This window comes from Macaca mulatta, chromosome 12 (genome assembly GCF_049350105.2).
Source record: "Macaca mulatta isolate MMU2019108-1 chromosome 12, T2T-MMU8v2.0, whole genome shotgun sequence".
In the NCBI taxonomy this organism is placed as follows: domain Eukaryota; kingdom Metazoa; phylum Chordata; class Mammalia; order Primates; family Cercopithecidae; genus Macaca; species Macaca mulatta.
In genome coordinates this window covers 76,889,105-76,908,597 of record NC_133417.1, presented here as the reverse complement: position 1 = coordinate 76,908,597, position 19,493 = coordinate 76,889,105, and the positions used below count along the sequence as shown (strand labels likewise).

The following is a 19,493-nucleotide window of genomic DNA, read 5'->3' as shown; positions in this document are numbered from 1 at the left end:
TGAAATAATCTGTATAAGAAACCCCCGGGACACTAGTTTACCTATGTAACAAACTTCCACATGTATCCCTGAACCTGAAAGTTAAAAAAGAAAGAAAAATCATATTGAAAAAATAAAATTACCAGGATAACCTTAAAGAAATGTTTTAAAGGTGTCAGATGTAAAATCTTAGAAGCAAAGTGTGGAAGGAATGATAAATATTTAAGAATGAGGTTTATTGTAACTATTTAAGAATCATATCACACATTAACATATCACAACTAAGCATTTATTATACTGTTTAAGAAGGGAAGCAATTGCAGTAGTATTTCAGAAGCTATATCTTTTTTTAAATGCAATATATGCTCATAAACTCTAAACAGTATTTTAAAATATACAATCTCTGCAAAAGAAAATATTCAACTAAAGATAGATAACTTTTAGTATAAGCAAAATGTCACAAGATTTTAAAATTAAAGTCATCAGATTTTTCACAGCACATTGTACAGAAAATTTGCAAGCTTCCTGTACAGAACAGTATAATCTTTACTCTTGAGCGAGTCGCTCAATAACACGCCGGTAATCTTCCACTAGTTCCTGAAAACTCTCTTCCAGCTGTTCATGTTGCATGCTTATTTCTATTTGGTTCATCTGGTTTGTCAGTTCTTCTGGTCTGAGACATTTTCTCATCTTAGCAAGATCTCTCTGCTTTTTCTAAGTGACAAACAATTATTTGTTAGATTAAGAAAGCAAATATATTTCCTTATAGTCTTACAATTTTAAGTCTCCAATGTTAAAACGAAGAATACTATGAATACGCCCAAACTTGTCCCTGTATTTTTTTTTTTTTAAAGGAAGCTTAAATGTAATGTTAACCATGAATTGCAAACTCTCTAAAAAGAGTTAACAAGAAGACCTGGTATTTGTGTCCAATGATGGTAAATATAGACATGTGACTAGCAGCCCCTCCAAAACTTTAAAGAACTCTGGGCAGTATAGACACTCAAATATTTGTTTAATAAATACAAGACATTAGCTAAAGAAAGACAACTGAGATTAAGTGCTATTATTCTTCATTTTACTATTCAATCATTAATTAATTACATTTTAAATTCCACCCAGTGAAGTACTTGTGGGCCACAGGCTAATTTTAACATTAACTGTTAGAAATGTTTCAGAAACACAAATGGGAAACTGTTATACTTTAAAAATATATTAATGAGAATTTGAGTCTTTATTAAGTTCCAGACATACATTATCATACTAAACCCTCCCTGTTTAACTGATACCGCTATGCTGAGGAGTTTGCAACAGGGAGCTGGTAACAACTTTTATGCAGGACACTGTGTCAAAACAATACTGTGTCAGAGATGTTTAGGATGGGACTGGAGGACTGGGCAGCTACTGCAGTAGTTGAAGCCAGAGCTGATGAAAGCCTAGATCAAGTCAGCAGCAGCAGAGACGGAGAGGACAGGGCAGATTTAGGGGAGAAAATAGTGGGTGATATGAGAAAGGAAGAATGAAGAATAACTCCAAGATTCCTGGTTGGGTGGCATTATGCAAAAAAATATGAAGCTTTCATGTTTTGGATATACTGTTTTAGAACTCCTGGGCCCAAGCGATCCACCCGCCTTGGCCTCCCAAAGTGCTGGGATCACAGGTGTGGGCCACCACGCCTGGCCATGAGTGAGAATTCTTATAAATAACTGGAAGAATATTTCTACTTTTGTAAAAGTTAATTTTACAAAATGACTTGGACTCTCATACATTGGCATTTGGTAGCTTTTCTTCTGTTTTAAACAGTGAAAAGAATACAGTGTTTAAGATTCTTGAAAGTCCTACCTTATATGGGCTAATTAGTCTTCTTTTAATATCCAGTCTATAGCTTCTGTATTGTTCGGCATCACTCATGTCAGTTACTAGTAGTCGAAGAATTTCATAAACCCTTCTAGCATGTTGCTGGAATGAAACAAAAGAAAATGTGAACATTTTCAAAGTAAAAATAATGACACAGGATATATTTTCGAAGTAAAAAAAAATACATTTTTTTAAAAAGTAAAAAAATATACATATACACAGGATACATTTTCAAAGTAAAAAAAAGAACACAGGATATATTTAATATCTGCCATGAGCAAGGAATTGTGCTAGATACCACAGGAAAGGCAATAAAAGTAGTTGCCCTCAAGCAGTCTAGTGGGTAACACAAATGATTGTGGTATGGATAATTTAATGTGGCACGTTCATAGTTCACTGCAGCCTCAACCTCCTAGATTCAAGCCATCCTCCCACCTCAGCCTCCTGAGCAGCTGGGACCATAGGCATATGCCACCACACCCGGCTATTTTTTTTTTTTGTAGAAATGGGATCTCACTTTGTTGCCCAGGCTGGTCTTCGACTCCCAGCTTCAAGCAATCCTCCTGCCTCAGCCTCCCAAAGTATTAGAATTACTGGCGTAAGCTACTGCCCCAGCCTTGGTGACAGATTTTAAATAGGAGAGTAAGCAACATGCACAAATTTTGAGTTTTAAATAAGTCACTCTTTCAGCTACGTAGAAATGGTAGCAAAAAGAAGTACAGAGAGACCAATCAAGAAGCTGAGTTATTACATCAGATAAAAAACCATGAGGGCATGAACTGGAACAGCACAAGTAAGAAGACCAAGGGGACAAGGACTCTAGAAACATATGAGAGGAAAAACTGACTTAGAGAAGGATGCAAAAATGTGAGTTTTCACAGCCTAGGAGAGAGATGGGAGGCAGCAGAAAATAGAAAATCTGAAGAAAATTCTAGTCTAAGGGCAAGGATTTAAGCAATGTCAGTATATAGGTAAGAGTTAAAACCATAAGGTTGGTTAAGGTCACCTGAAGAAAGCATATACAGTGATAAAAGGAGAAAAGTCAGAAACCTGGTAGTACAGTGACAGTTAAAAAGCAGATAGGGCTGGACATGGTGGCTCATGCCTGTAGTCCCAGCATTTTGGGAGGCGACGGTGGGCAGATCGCTTGAGCCTAGCAGTTTGAGAACAGCCTGTAGGAACCCTGTCTCTACAAAAATTAGCCAGGTGTGGTGGCGTACCCCTGTAGTCCCAACTACTCGGGAGGCTCAGGTGGGAGAGTCATTTGAGCCCAGGAGGTTAAGGCTGCAGTGAGCCGTGATTACACCACTGTACTCCACCTCAGATGACAGAGCAAGAGACCCTGTCTCAAAAAAAAAAAAAAAAAGAAAAAAGAAAAAGAAAAAAAAAGACAAATAGTATCAAGGAAATATCAGAAGAATCAGGAAGTTTTCGGTAGCACTGAAGCCAAAGGAGAACCACAGTTTTTCTGTTGGTGTTGTTTCACTTGTATATTTATTTGGGCAGGGAGTTAGGGTATGGGTAGGTTGGGAAGATAGTATTTTCTGACTTTCTGGAAGGGAACCTGAGTTGAGCCTGGAAAAATGAGTACTATCTGGCCAGGCAAATAGGAAAAGGGAGTATTTCAGGTAAAGAGAATAGAATATGTAAAGGAATACAGAAGGAAGAAGGATGTGGCAGAGTTGGGAAATGGCTAGAAGATCAGTAAAGCCAGAGCATGTGGCAAAGTAGTAACAGGCTTGAAGCTAGCAAGGTAGGCAGGGTCCAGATTATCATGGACTCTGTGCCCTAGGTAGGGAGTTTGAATTCCTTTTTAAAGAAAGCACCATTAAAATATATATATATATTCATACACCCTTTCTTTTAAAAGTTGAGCTATTAAACAAATTTTTTTTTTTTAAAGATGGAGTCTGTCTCTGTTGCCCAGGCTAGAGTGCAGTGGCATGATCTCGGCTCACTGCAACCTCCGCCTCCCGGGTTCAAGCGATTCTTCTGCCTCAGCCTCCTGAATAGCTGGAATTACAGGCATGCGCCACCACAAATTAATTTTTGTATTTTTAGTAGAGACAGGGTTTCACCATATTGGACAGGCTGGTCTCAAACTCCTGACTTCGTGATCCATCCGCCTTGGCCTCAAAGTGCGGGGATTATAGGCGTGAGCCACCCTGCCTGGCCTAAACAAATTTCTTTTTTTTTGTTTTTTTGAGATGGAGTCTCACTCGGACGCTCAGGCTGGAGTGCAGTGGCACCATCTCGGCTCACTGCAACCTCCGCCTCCCGGGTTCAAGCAATTCTCCTGCCTCAGCCTCCTGAGTAAGTGGGACTACAGGCGCATGCCACCATGACCGGCTTTTTTGTATTTTTAGTAGAGACGGGGTTTCACTGTGTTAGCCAGGATGGTCTCGATGTCCTGACCTCATGATCTGTCCACCTTGGCCTCCCAAAGTGCTGGGATTTACAGGCGTGAGCCACCGCACCCAGCCCATCCCACATACTTTCATAATCTAAATCCTACTCATTCTTCAAGGTTTATATCAAATGCCATCCTTTCTATGAAATAACTACTGATTTTCTTGCTTACATAAATGTAATAAACTTCCTTCTCTGAACTTTCATATTATTTTTTCTGTACCTATCTTAAGACATTTACCACTTTAAAATTTAAATAAATATATAAAAGTATATAAAATGAAATACAAGTTTTACTTCAACCCTTCTTCCCATCAATAATGTCTCCAGGGGTACAACTACTTGAGAGAGCAAAAATAAGATCCTATTATCCATCTTTCCTCTGCTTGTTATGCTTAATATAGCAATAACACCTATTATCTTCCCATTTTATTAATGAGGAAATTGAGGCACAAGGAGGTAAATTAAATTGCCATAAATCACAGAGCAAGTGTTGGAGCTAGATTTGAACTCAGGCAATTTGGCTTCAAAGCTGTACTGTTAACCATTGCTGGTTCCCACACATATATTCTTAATGTCCTTATAATATTTTAGTTAAGATATACACTTTAAAAATTTGTTTGTAATTTAAATCTGTTTTCCTCCTACAGAATAAAAATACCTTGTTTATTTTGAACTTCTGTTGTGCCTCTATTGCCATATCTTCATTGAATCCTTGCATTAATTTTTCCCGGGAAAAACAGGGCAAATCTTGACAAAGCTTCACAAGCACAAAGTCTCGTAATTTCACATAGCTTTTGGATGGATCTTCCGCTAAATAAATAAGGCAAAATAATATTAACATTTCCTTTATACTCAATATAATTTCTTCATCATTTGCAATCTCAACATATATGGTAGGCTAAGAAGGCAAATATTCTTAAAAGAATTACACACACAAAAGTTACAACATGAAAGGATTATTCCTTATAAGTAAAACTATTATAAATCCAATCCTTTTGCAAAGACATTTGTATTAATATTTGTGAATCAAGAGCCACCTATTTCAAATTTAAACTTTTTTTTTTCTTTGAGACAGATTCTCACTCTGTCACTCAAGCTGGAGTGCAGTGGCATGATCATGGCTCACCACAGCCTCAACCTCCCAGGATCAGGTGATCCTCCTATTTCAGCCTCCCTAGTAGCTAGGACTACAGGCTCCCGCCACCACACTTGGGTAATTTTTGTATTTTTTGTAGAGACAGGGTTTCACCATGTTGCCCAGGCTGGTTTTGAATTCCTGGGCTCAAGTGATCCACCTGCCTCAGCCTCCCAAAGTGCTAGGATTATAAGCATAAGTGACTACACCCAGCCTCAAATTTAAACTTTTTAACTGGCATGGTATCACATGCATCTTAGTTTTGATTCCAATTAAAGTAGCTGTATAAGTGGGAGATTCAAATTTGGATGAACAGATCAGGCACAGTGGCACACGACTGTAATCTCAGCACTTTGGGAGACATGAGGCAGGCAGATCACTTGAGGCCAGGAGTTAGAGACCAGCCTGGCCAACATGACAAAATCCCATCTCTACTAAAAATACAAAAATTAGGCTGGGTGTGGTGGCTCACGCCTGTAATCCCAGCACTTTGGGAGGCCAAGGCAGGCAGATCACCTGAGGTCAGGAGTTCGAGAAAGCCTGGTCAACATAGTGAAACTGTTTCTACTAAAAATACAAAAATTAGCCGAGCATGGTGGTGCATGCCTGTAATCTCAGCTAGTCAGGAGACTGAGGCAGGAGAATTGCTTGAACCTGGGAGGCGGAGGCTGCAGTAAGCTGAGATCGCACCACTGTACTCCAGCCTGGGCGACAGAGTGACACTCTGTCTCCAGACAAACAAACAACAAATTAGCCAGGTGTGGTCATGCACACTCCTCCCAGCTACTCAGGAGGCTGAAGCATGAGAAGCACTTGACTCTTGGAGGCTGAGGTTGTAGTGAGTGAGCCAAGACTGCGCTACTGCACTCCACCCTGGGTGACAGAGACTGTCTCAAAAAAAAAAAAAAAAATTCATACAGAAAGACAAAGGACCCAGAATAGCCAAAACAATATTGAAAAAGAACAGGCCGGGCACAGTGGCTCACACCTGTAATCCCAGCACTTTGGGAGGCCAAGGCAGGCGGATCACAAGGTCAGGAGTTTGAGACCAGCCTGGCCAACATGGTGAAACCTCGTCTCTGCTAAAAATACAAAAATTAGCCAGGCGTGGTGGTGGTAATCCCAGCTACTTGGGAGGCTGAGGCAGGAGAATCACTTGAACCGAGGCTGCAGTGAGCCGAGATTGTGTCACTGCACTCCAGCCTGGGCAACAGAGCAAGACTCCATCTGGGGAAAAAAAAAAAAGAATAAAACATGGAGGACTAAACACTTTCTGAGTTTAAAACTTACTTCAAACCTAAGATAATCAAGACCATGTGACACTAGCATAAGGACAGACACATACATCAAAGGAACTGAACTGACAGTCCAGAAATAAAACCATAGATTTAGGTCTGTTAATCTTGGAGAAGGTTGCAAAGACAATTCAATGGGGGAAAGAAGAGTCTTTTCAACATATGGTGATGGGACAATTGGATCTCTATCATCAAAAGTATAAAGTTGGATCCCCTTTCCTCACACCATACATAAAAATTAACCAAAATTGATCATAGTCCCACATTTAAGAGGTAAAACTATAAAACTCTTAAAAGAAAACACAGAGTAAATCTTCATGACCTCTGGTTAGACAACGGTTTCTTAGATAATGAGACCAAAGCATAAGCAACAAAAGAAAAAATAGATAAACTAGGTGACAAAAAATTTAAAACTCTTGTATTTCAAATGATACTAGTAAGAAAATGAAAAAAATAACATACAGAATGGGAGACTATTTGTAAATCATGTATCTAATAAAACACTTGTATCCAGACTCATATAAATTGGTATAAAAACTCTTATAATTTCGTTTAAAAAACCCAACTAAAAAATAGGCAAAAGATCTAAATTGACATTTATCAATAAGATATATACAAGTGGATAATAAGCACATGGAAAAATGCACAATCTCCCTAGTGGAAATGTGAATCAAAACCACAATGATGTACCACTTCATACCTACAAGGACGGCTAGAATTAACAACACAGTAACAAGTATTGATAAGTATATGGAGAAACTGAAACCCTGATACCCTGATATTACAGTAATAGAAATGTAAAATGGTGTAGCCATTTTGGAAAATAATCTGGTGATTCCTCAAAAAGTTAAACCAGATTTCCCATAATTTCCAGTCTTTGGTATATACCCAAGAGATAGGAAAACACAGGTCCACATAAAAATTTGTAGATGACTGTTCCTAGTAGCATTATTCATTCATAAGAGCCAAAAAGTGGAAACAATCTAAAGTGGGAACAATCTAAAATGTTCAACTGACCAATGAATATATAAAATGATATAACACACAGTGGAATATTATTTGGCAATAAGAAGAAATGAAGTACTGTTATATGCTATAAGAATGCACCTTGAAAACATTATGCTATGTAAAAGAAACTAGTCACATATTGCATGATTCCAATGTCCAGAATAGGCAAATTTATAGAGACAGGAAGTAGATTAGTGGTTGCCTAGGGATAGGAGTTGAGGGGAGGAAAGGAGTGCTAACAGGGATTTCTTTTGGGGGTTTCTTTTATTGGGGGAACAGAATATTCCACAATTAGATTATTCGCTAGGGCCGCCAGCACTTTGGGAGGCAGAGGTGGACAGATCTCTTGAGACTAGAAGTTTGAGGCCAGCCTGGCCAACAAGGCCAAACACCGTCTCTACTAAAAATACAAAAATTAGCCAGGTGTGGTGGCACATTACTGTGATCCCAGCTACTCAGGAGGCTGAGGCACGAGAGTCGCTTGAACCGAGGAGGCAGAGGTTGCAGTGAGCTGCAATCACCCTACTGCACTCCAGCCTGGGTGACAGACTGAGACTGTCTCAAACAAACAAAAATATTATGGTGATGGTTGTGCTGTAAATATCATCTTAAAACTGTCTACTTTCAGTGAATGAATTGTATGGTATGTTAATTATATACCAATAAAGCTATTTTTTAAAAAAGCCTGAGACAGGGTAATGTCTTATGATTCCAAGAAAAACATTCATGGCTGAGCGCAGTGGCTCAAGCCTGTAATCCCAGCACTTTGGGAGGCCGAGACGGGCGGATCATGAGGTCAGGAGATTGAGACTATCCTGGCTAACATGGTGAAACCCCGTCTCTACTAAAAAATACAAAAAACTAGCCGGGCGCAGTGGCGGGTGCCTGTAGTCCCAGCTACTCGGGAGGCTGAGGCAGGAGAATGGCGTAAACTCGGGAGGCGAAGCTTGCAGTGAGCTGAGATCCGGCCACTGCACTCCAGCCTGGGTGACAGAGCGAGACTCCATCTCAAAAAAAAAAAAAAGAAACACATTCATTCATTCAACTCATTTGTACTAAATAACCTTTTTTATGCTTCTATGCCACAGTTAATTATTCACATCATATGCATGTAGTTATTAAGTGCCATTTGACTATGACTTTAAAATAGTAAGAATTGAAATCAAGCCACTGCATCAATTTGGGATGAAATTATGATCTATTAAGAATAGTGAAATCAACAGTAAAACAAAATAAGTAAAATACAGACCTACACAGAAAATCAAGTAAACCTAAGACTGTTATATAATTTGTCACCCTATCCCATTCTTCAGTCTTTTCTCACTTTAATTTACCTGCATCATCCATTATACAAGCCACCCAGAAACCTGGAGGACATTTATTTCTTCCATCTGGTTCCACTAGTATTTTTGTCAACTAATAACCTTTTTTTTAACTCATCCTCCTTACCTGTTCTCCCCTGCTTTATAAAATATAAACTGAACTCTGACACCACCCTATATTAAAATTGTTCAAGCATGTAAGAGAGGAAAGGAAGGAACAGAAAAAATACTTGAAGAGGCCGGGCGCGGTGGCTCAAGCCTGTAATCCCAGCACTTTGGGAGGCCGAGGCGGGCGGATCACAAGGTCAGGAGATCGAGACCACAGTGAAACCCCGTCTCTACTAAAAATACAAAAAATTAGCCGGGCGCGGTGGCGGGCGCCTGTAGTCCCAGCTACTCAGGAGGCTGAGGCAGGAGAATGGCGGGAACCCGGGAGGCGGAGCTTGCAGTGAGCCGAGATCGCACCACTGCACTCCAGCCTGGGCAACAGCGTGAGACTCCGTCTCAAAAAAAAAAAAAAAATACTTGAAGAAATAATGGTCAAAAATTTCCCAAATTTGATGAAAAACACTGGTCAACACATCTAGGAAGCTCAAACTTCAACTAGGAAAAACATAAAGAGATCTACACCCAAACATATCATAATCAAACTGTCAAAAGTGAAACAAAAAATTTTTAAAGCAGCAAGGGAAAAATGACTCATTAGAAACCAAGGAGGTCCGAAGTCAGTGGGATGACATATTCAAAGTACGAACAGGAGAAAAAAACCTATCAACCAAGAATTCTGTATCCAGCAAAACTATCCTTCAAAATAAAGGTGAAATAAAGATATTCCCAGAAAACCAAAGACTGAGGAAATCTGCTGCCAGCTGACCTGCCCAAAAGAAATATTAAAGAACTGCTTCAGGCTAAAAGAACATGGTACCACTGAAATCCACATGAAGAAATTAAGTGTACTCATAAAGATATACATAAAAGTTAATATAAGTATTTTTTCTCTTTTCTTCTCTCAACTAATTTAAAAGACAATTACATAAAGCAATAATTATAAACCAGTGTTTGGCTTATAGTAATACATAAGGATGTGGCCAGGAACGGTGGCTCATACCTGTAATCCCAGCATTTTCAGAGGCCAAAGCAGGCAGACTGCTTGAGCTCAGGAGTATGAGACCAAAAAGTACAAAAATTTAGCCAGGTGCGGTGGCATGCACCTTTAGTCCCAGCTACTCGGGAGGCTAAGGCAGGAGAATCGATTGAGCTTGGGAGGCAGAGGTTGCAGTGAGCCCAGGTCACACCGTTGCACTCCAGCCTGGGCAACAGGAGTAAAACCCTGTCTCAAAAAAAAAAAAAAAAAAGATGTAATCCTACTGAGCAGCTAGGACTAGGACTACAGGTGTGTGCCACCACACTCTGCTAATTCTTTTTTTCTTTCTGGTAAAGAGATGGGGTCTTGCTATGTTGCCCAGACTGGTCTGAAACTCCTGGCCTCAAGTGATCCTTCCTCCTTGGCCTCCCAAAGTACTGGGATTACAGGCATTAGTCACTGAGTCCAGCCTAAGAAAATAACTTAAAAAAAAAAAAATTTAAAAAACCACAAAGAAATTGAAGTGGTTCAATAGAAAATATTATTTAACACAAAAGAAGGCAGTAAAAAAGAAACAAAATAACAAAAAGGGTTTGACTCACACCTGTAATCTCTGCACCTTGAGAGGCCAACGCGGGAGGATCACTTGAGCTCAAGAGTTCAAGACCAGCCTAGGCAACATAGCAAGACCCTGTCTCCACTAAAAATTAAAAAAATCAGCCAAAGTGTGGTGGCATACACCTGTAGTCTCAGCTACTTGGTAGGCTGAGAGGGGAGGACAGCTCGGGCCCAGGAGTTTGAGGCTGCAGTGAGCCATGATCATGCCACTGGACTTCAGACTCTGACAGAGCAAGACCCTGTCCTCCCCTCCCCACCAAAATAAATGAGACATATAGAAAACAAACAGCAAAATGGCAGGCATAATTCTAACCATAATAATAATTACATTAAATGCATGTATATTAAAATATTCTAATCAAAAGGCAAAGATTGTCAGACTGAATTTTAAAAGATCCAACCATACGCTGTCCACAAGAGAAACATTTTAGATTCAAGATGGATAGGTTCAAAGTCTAATGATGAAAAAAGATAGCCGGGCACCATGGCTCACGCCTTTAATTGCAGCACTTTGGGAGGCTGAGGCGGGCACATCACCCGAGGTCAGGAGTTTGAGACCAGCCTGGCCAACATGGTGAAACCCCATTTCTACTAAAAATACAAAAATTAGCCAAATGTGGTGGTGGGCACCTGTAATTCCAGCTACCTGGGAGGCCAAGGGAGGAGAACCCAGGAGGTGGAGGTTACACTGAGCCAAGATTGTGCCACTGCACTCCAGTCTGGGTGACAGAGACTTCGTCTCAAAAAAAAAAAAAGATATACCAAGCAAACAGTATGCAAGCTAGAGTGGCCATATTAATATCAGGCAAAATAGAGTTTAAAGCCAGATGCAGTGGCTCATGCCTGTAATTCCAACACTCTGAGAGACCGAGTCAGGTAGATCGCTTGAGCCCTGGAGTTTGAGACCAGCCTAGGCAATATGGCAAAACTCTGTCTCTATTTTTTTTTTTTTTTTTAAGAGTTTAAGACAAAAAAGGGGCACATTTTATAATGATACAAAAAGTTTATTCATCAGGAAGATATTACAATTATAAACAAATGCACAACTAACAACAGAGCCCCAAAATACATGAAGAAAATACTGACAGAATTAAAGGGAGAAACAGACAACAGAAATAGTTTGAAATTTCAATACTGCACTCTCAATAATGGAGAAAACAATTAGACAGAAAATTGGCAAAGATATAGAAGGCCTGAATAGCACTATCAATCAACTTGGCCCAACTGATATTTATAGAACACTTTACCCAATAACAGCAAAATACATGTTCTTTATGAGTGTGCAAGGAACATTCATCCAGGAAAGACTTAATGTTAGGCCAGGGATTAATAAACTATGATGGCCCACGGGCCAATCTTGCCTGTGGCCTGTTTTTGTATGGTATGTGAACTAAGAATGGTTTCTAAACAATAAGAACAAAAACCAAGAGTATGCAACAGAGACTGTGTGTAGCTTGCAAAGCATAAAATACATCCTATCCTTAAAAAAAAAAAAAAAAAAAAAAATTTGCTGACCCCCTAAGCTTGAACAGAAAACAAAACTCAATACATGAAAAAGGGCTGGGCATGATGGCTCACACCTGTGATCTTAGCACTTTGGGAGGCCAAGACGGGGGCACTGCTTGAGCCCAGGAGTTCCAGACCAGCCTGGGCAACATGGCAAAACCCCGTTTCTACAAAAATAGTAAAAATTAGCTGGGTGTGGTGGCGTGCACCTGTAGGCCCAACGACTTGGGAGGCTGAGGCAGAAGGATCACTTGAGGCCAGAAGGTTGAGGCTGCAGTGAGCCATGATTATGGCACTGCACTCCAGTGTGGGCGACAGAGCAAGATTCTGTCTCAAAAGATAGGTAGGTAGAATAAATGAAATAGAAAAAATAGAATAAATGAAAAAGGTTCACTGGAAGGTCATGCAAAAATTAAATATAAAATCACATAAGTAAATGAAAAAGGACCGAAATCATTCCCTCTCTCTCTCTCTCTCTCTCTCTCTCTCTATATATATATATATATATATATATTTTTTTTTTTTGGAGACAGAGTCTCGCTCTGTTGCCCAGGCTGGAGAGCAGTGGCGGGATCTTGGTTCACTGCAAGCTCCGCCTCCCGGGTTCACACCATTCTCCTGCCTCAGCCTCCCGAGTAGCGGGACTACAGGCGCCTGCCACCGCGCCTGGCTAATTTTTTGTATTTTTAGTAGAGTTGGGGTTTCACCGTGGTAGGCAGGATGGTCTCAATCTCCTGACCTCATGATCTGCCTGCCTCAGCCTCCCAAAGTGCTGAGATTACAGGCGTCAGCCAACGTGCCCGGCCTTTTTTTTTCAGACGGAGTTTCGCTCTTGTTGCCCAGGCTGGAGTGCAATGGTGCCATCTCGGCTCACTGCAACCTCCGCCTCCCACGTTCAAGCGATTCTCCTGCCTCAGCCTCTCAAGTAGCTTGGATTACAGGCAGATGCCAACACGCCTGGCTAATTTTGTATTTTTAGTAGCGACGGGGTTTCTCCTTGTTGATCAGGCTGGTCTCAAACTCCTGACCTCAGATGATCTGCTGGCCTCCACCTCCCAAAATGTTGGGATTACAGGCGTGAGCCACCACGCCCGGCCCTAAAATATGTTAACAACAGTGGAATTAAATTCAAACTTTACAAAAGGAAACATGGGAGTCCACATTATTTAGAAATTGAACAACAGGCTTTAAATAATCCTTGGATCAAAAAAGAAATCACAAGGAAAATTAAAACATATTTTGAACTGAATGAAAATGAAAGCACAATTTCTAAAAAGTATGTGATGCAGCTACATCAATGCTTATATTTATACATAAATGTATATTATGTGTAAATATTTAGGTATTTAAATGTCTATATTAGGGGCCGGATGTGATGGCTCACGCCTGTAATCCCAGCACTTTGGGAGGCCGAGGCGGGCGGATCACGAGGTCAGGTGATCGAGACCACGGTGAAACCCCGTCTCTACTAAAAATGCAAAAAATTAGCCAGGCGCGGAGGCAGGCGCCTGTAGTCCCAGCTACTCAGGAGGCTGAGGCACGAGCATGGTGTGAACCTGGGAGGCGGAGCTTGCAGTGAACCGAGATCGCGCCACTGTACTCCAGCCTGGGTGACAGAGCGAGACTCCGTCTCAAAAACAAAATGTCGGCCGGGCGCAGTGGCTCAAGCCTGTAATCCCAGCACTTTGGGAGGCCAAGACGGGCGGATCACGAGGTCAGGAGATTGAGACCATCCTGGCTAACATGGTGAAACCTCCTCTCTACTAAAAAAACAAAAAACTAGCCGGGCGAGGTGGTGGGCGCCTGTAGTCCCAGCTACTTGGGAGGCTGAGGCAGGAGAATGGCGTAAACTCGGGAGGCGGAGCTTGCAGTGAGCTGAGATCCGGCCACTGCACTCCAGACTGGGCGACAGAGCCAGACTCCGTCTCAGAAAAAAAAAAAAAAAAAAGTCTATATTAGAAAAGAAAGGCCAAGCATGGTGGCTCACAACTGTAATCTCAGCACTTTGGGAGGCCAAAGTGGGCCAATCATTTGGGGCCAAGAGTTCAAGACAAGCCTGGCCAACAAAGCAAAGCCCTGTCTCTACCAAAAATACAAAAATGAGCTGAGTGCAGTGGCGCATGCCTATAGTCCCAGCTGCCCAGGAGGCTGAGGCCTGAGAATCGCTTAAGCCTGGGAGGTGGAGGAGGTTCCACCACTTCACTCCAGCCCGGCTGACAGAGCGAGACTCTGTCTAAAAAAAGAAAAGAAAAGAAGACATCAAATCAATATAACCTAAGATTCTATCTTAACTAGAAAAGGAAGGGCAAATTAAACCCAAAGTAATAAGAAGCAATAATAAAAAAAGAGTAGAAATCAATGAAAAAGAAAACAAAAATAGACAAGTTCACATAAACACAGTTGGTTCTTTGAAATGATCGATGAATTGACAAACCTTTAGTTAGAATGACTGAAAAAAAAGAGAAAACAACATTTACCAAAATCAGGTATGAAAGAAGGGATATTCCTACCAACTTTACAGAAATTAGAAGAATTGTAAGGGAATATGCCATGAACTTTATGTCAACAAATAAGACAACTTAGATGAAATAGCTTCTAGAAAGACACAAATTACCAAAATGACTCAAAAAGTAAATGACTATGTGAACTGACTATAACGAAGACATTTAATTACCAACTAAAAATCTTCCCACAAAGACAATCTACAACCAGATGGCTTTACTGGTAAATTCCACGAAACACCCGAAGAAGAAATAATGATGATCCTTCACAAACTATTCTAGAAAATAGAGGAAACAGGCCAGGCGCGGGGGCTCATGCCTGTAATCCCAGCACTTTGGGAGGCTGAGGCGAGTGGATCACCTGAGGTCAGGAGTTCGAGACCAGCCTGGCCAACGTGGTGAAACCCCATCTCTACTAAAAATACAAAAATTAACCAGGCGTGGTGGTGCAGGCCTGTAGTCCCAGCTACTTGGGAGGCTGAGGCAAGAGAATCAGTTGACCCTGGGAGGCAGAGGTTGCAGTGAGCCAAGATGGCGCCACTGCACTGGCAACAGAGTGAGACTCCATCTCCATTAAAAGGGAAGGGAAGGGGAGGGGAGGGGACAGAGGAAACCCTTCCCTTCCCTGCTTCCCCCTTCCCTTCCCTACTCATTCTATGAGGTCAGAGTTACCCTGACACTAAGGATCTAAGACAAAAACTACAAATCAATATCCCTCATGAATGTAGATACAAATGTCCTCAACAAATATTAGCAAACCAAATCTGGCAATATATAAAATGAACTACATACCAGAACTAAATGAGATTTATACCAGAAATGCAAAGTTGGTTTAACATCCAAAAAAAATCAATCAATGTAACATACCATGTTAACAAAATAAATGAGAAAAATTCAATACATGCAGAACAAAGCATTTGACAAAATCAAACATCAATTCATGATAAAAATGCTCAACAATCTAGAAATAGAAGGGAACTGCCTCAATTTCATAATTAACACATACGAAAGCTACAGCTAACATCATCGACAATGGTGAAAGACCAAATGCTTTCCCTCTAAAACTGGGAGCAAGGCATAGCTGTCTGCTTTCACCATTTCCAGTCACCATTATATTGGAGTTCTCAGCTAAGCATTCGGGTAAGAAAAAGAAAGAAAATGCATCTAACTGCAAAGGACGAAGTAAAAATGTCTTTACAGACAACGTGATCCTGTATGTGGAAAATTCTAACCAAAAAACCACTACAACTAATAAACAAGTTCAGCGAGGCTGCAGGATAGAACGTCGATATATAAAACCCAGTTGTATTTCTACATACTAAAACAATCAATGATCCAAAAATGAAATTAAGAAAATAATCCCATTCCCAACAGCATCAAAATTAAAACATTTACAAATAAAGTTAACAAAAGTAGTGCAAAATTTGTATACTGAAAACATTGTTTAGAAAAGTTTTAAAAGATCTAACTAAATGGAGATATTTCCTTTCTTTTTTTTGAGATAGGGTCTCACTCACCCAGGCTGCATTGCAGTGTACGATCTTGGCTCACTGCAGCCTCGACCCTCTGGGCTCAAGTGATCCTCCCACCTCAGCCTCGTGAGTAGCTGGGCCCACAGGTGCTTGCCAACATGCCTGGCTAATTTTTGTATTTTTGTAGAGATGGAGTTTCGCCATTGCCTAGGCTGGTCTCGAACTCCTGGGCTCAAGAGATCCACCTGCTGCAGCCTCCCAAAGTGCTGGGATTACAGGTGCAAGCCACCACGCCTGGCCCAAGACATTTCATATTAATGGATTAGAGCAGTGGTCCCCAAACTTTTTGGTACCAGAAGTGCCAAAAATCTCTAGCACCAGGGATTTTGTGGAAGGCATTTTTTCTCTGGGGGTGAGGGGAACAGACAAGGGATGGTTTCTAGATGAAACTATTCTACCTCAGATCAGTCATCAGGCATTAGTTAGATTTGACCTATATCCTTTACATGTGCAGTTCACAATAGGGTCTGTGCTCCTATGAGAATCTAATGCCGCCACTGATCTGACAGGAGGTAAAGCTCAGGCAGTAATGCTTGTTCACCCATCATTTACCTCCTGCTGTGCAGCCCAGTCCTAATAGGCTCTGGACCAGTACCAGTCCGTAGTCCGGGGTTTTGAGACCCCGGATTAGAGGATTCTGAATTGTTAAGATGCAAATTTTCTTCAAATAAATAACAGATTCAATGTAATCCCTCAATCCCTATCAAGACTCAAGAGATTTTTTTTTTTTTTTTTTTTTTTTGCAGAAATTGGCGAGCTTATGCTAAAATTTTTATGGAAATACAAGGGACGTTGTATAAACAAAATAATTTTGAAAAAGAACAAAGTTGGAGGACTTTCACTTCTGATTTCAAGACTCATATATGGTTGAGGTGCTGCTTTGCCAGAGCCTCTGTGCCTAAAGGAAGGAGAAAGGGAGGCCACAAAAGCTAAGCAAGGCAGTACATAATTCCCCAAGCAGATCAATGTACACCTCCAAGTTGAAAAGCAAAAGGCCAGAGAAGACACAAGAAGAGAGTGGAGAATGGAAGCTGCAAGTAACCCCAAAAAGAAGAAATCTCTAGCATCAGGCAAGAGATTGCCTGAGAATGAAGATGACTGACTGCCAACAAAAGTACAAAGGCATAGAACAACTCATTGACATGAAGAACCCCAATTGGGTGCCACAGATAACCAGAAAGGTCACACAACTGAATCTGGGCAGGCCAAAGGAAATTTCAAGAAAAGAAGACATTAAGAGAAAGCAAAAGAGCATTACATGAAATTGCATTTAGCTTGGAAGACAGAGCAGGTGATTATCTGGAAATAGCAGGAGAAAGCCAAGAGGAAGAAAGACAGGAAAGCAAAAGATGATTCATCTTTGTCAGGAAAGTGAATGCAGTCACTCTCCCTGAAGAAGTAACCATGGACTATATAGGAGGAGATACCAGGAACTGGGCCATGCTGCCAAAACCTCTGCTGTGCCTTGCCCACTCTGTGTTGTCACCACTGCAGCAGCCCTTTACAGCTAGGAGACCCCACAGCCTGCTGCCTGTGGGGGTTGGGGAAGGGCACCTGCTATAACTTTGTGTGTGCCAGGCAAGGTGCAGTTGCTTACACCTGTAATCCCTTGCTTTGGGAGGCCGAGGCAGGACAGCTGGAGCCCTGGAGTTCAAGACCAGCCTGGGCTACATAGTGAGACCCCATCTCTACAGAAAATGCTTTAAAAATTAGCCAGGTATAGTGGCATGTGCCTGTAGTTCCAGCTACTTGGGAGGCTGAGGCAGGAGCTTTGCTTAAGCCCAGGAGTTCAAGGTGCAGTGAGCTATCACTCCACTGCACTCCAGCCTGGGTGACAGAGCAACACACTGTCTCAAACACTACCCCTACCTCCCCCCAAAAAACAAAAGAAAAACCCCAGAAAGATGCAGACAGCATTTCATATGTAACCGTTTGGATGTTTTCTTAAAAACTGTTTTTAGAGTTCAGGATCCTGGTGGGGGTCCTGGGAGGGGTGCCTTAAAAGGCAGGATTTTGTCAGGTAGATTATACAGTAGGGGGTGGTTGTGCCAGGGGTCGAGCACTGATGTATTTGCAATATGCAGTCCCAGTGTGTGCTGCTTGGGTGCTCACTCAGAAAAGGGCTGCCCTTTGGGACCCTGTACTCCTGTGTCCTTGAGGGTTATGGCCCAAGCCCAGCCAGTCCGCTCTGAGGCCTCTATCTCTACCCTTCCTTGTCCCATTCCCACCTGCCTGGCCAGGGCTAGGACCCATTTTTAACCCTATGCCATTGAGCATTTCAAGAAACTTCTGTTTACCTTGCAATACACAGGCAAAACATCTTCCACAGATTCAACTCATATATTTGGCAGGTTAAACTTGACATTATCGTTTAAAAATATATATATATATATATATATATATTTATATATAAAGCTATATCAACCTAATCACGGCGGTTTGGTAGTGGCATAAGGGTAGAAGTATAGATCATTAGAGTCTGGGAATAAACCTTCACATTTATGGTCAACTGATTTTCAAGAAAAGTACCAAGGCAATTCAATGAGGAAAGACACTCTGTTCAACAAATGGTGCCAAGACAGCTGCATATCCACATGTAAGAAGATGAACTGAGATACTTACCTCACATCATACACAACAATTTATTCAAAATGGACCAAGGACCTCAATGGAGGTTGGGTGTAGGGATGGAAACTGACTACAAATGGATATGAGGGATCTTTTCAGTGATGGAAATGTTCTAAAACAGGCAGATTTACTAAAAACCACTGAACTGTACACTTAAAATGGGTGAATTTTATGGTCTGGAAATTATACCTCAATAAAGTTGTTTTAATTAAAAACTCTACTAAAGACAAACGCTTAAGCAAGTATCTCTTGTAAAACATTTGTTTGTTTGTTTTTGAGATGGAGTCTTGCTCTGTTGCCCAGGCTGGAGTGCAGTGGCGCGATCTCAGTTCACTGCAAGCTCCACCTCCCGGGTTCACGCCATTCTCCTGCCTCAGCCTCCTGAGTAGCTGGGACTACAGGCGCCTGCCATCACGCCCGGCTAATTTTTTATTTTTAGTAGAGACGGGGTTTCACCATATTAGCCAAGATGGTCTCGATCTCCTGACCTTGTGATCTGCCTACCTTGGCCTCCCAAAGTGCTGGGATTACAGATGTGAGCCTCCGTGCCCAGCCACATTTTAAAAATTATAATAGATGAGGTACAAGCTTATCCAATGTCAGTTTTTCCAAGTCT

General features: G+C 41.3%; 1 protein-coding gene across 1 annotated transcript in view; it reads right to left on the bottom strand.

Annotated features, from left to right (window-relative positions):
• Window positions 1–246: 246 nt before the first annotated feature.
• Window positions 247–19,493, bottom strand: part of HAT1 (histone acetyltransferase 1) — a 68,080-nt gene continuing 48,833 nt past the window's right edge. The window contains exons 9-11 of the mRNA XM_002808011.4: window positions 4,907–5,058; window positions 1,822–1,938; window positions 247–693 (exon numbers count right to left, since the gene is read on the bottom strand). Coding sequence (XP_002808057.2) covers window positions 526–693; window positions 1,822–1,938; window positions 4,907–5,058 — 437 coding nt within the window. The 3' untranslated portion in view covers window positions 247–525. The remainder of the gene's footprint in view (window positions 694–1,821; window positions 1,939–4,906; window positions 5,059–19,493) is intronic.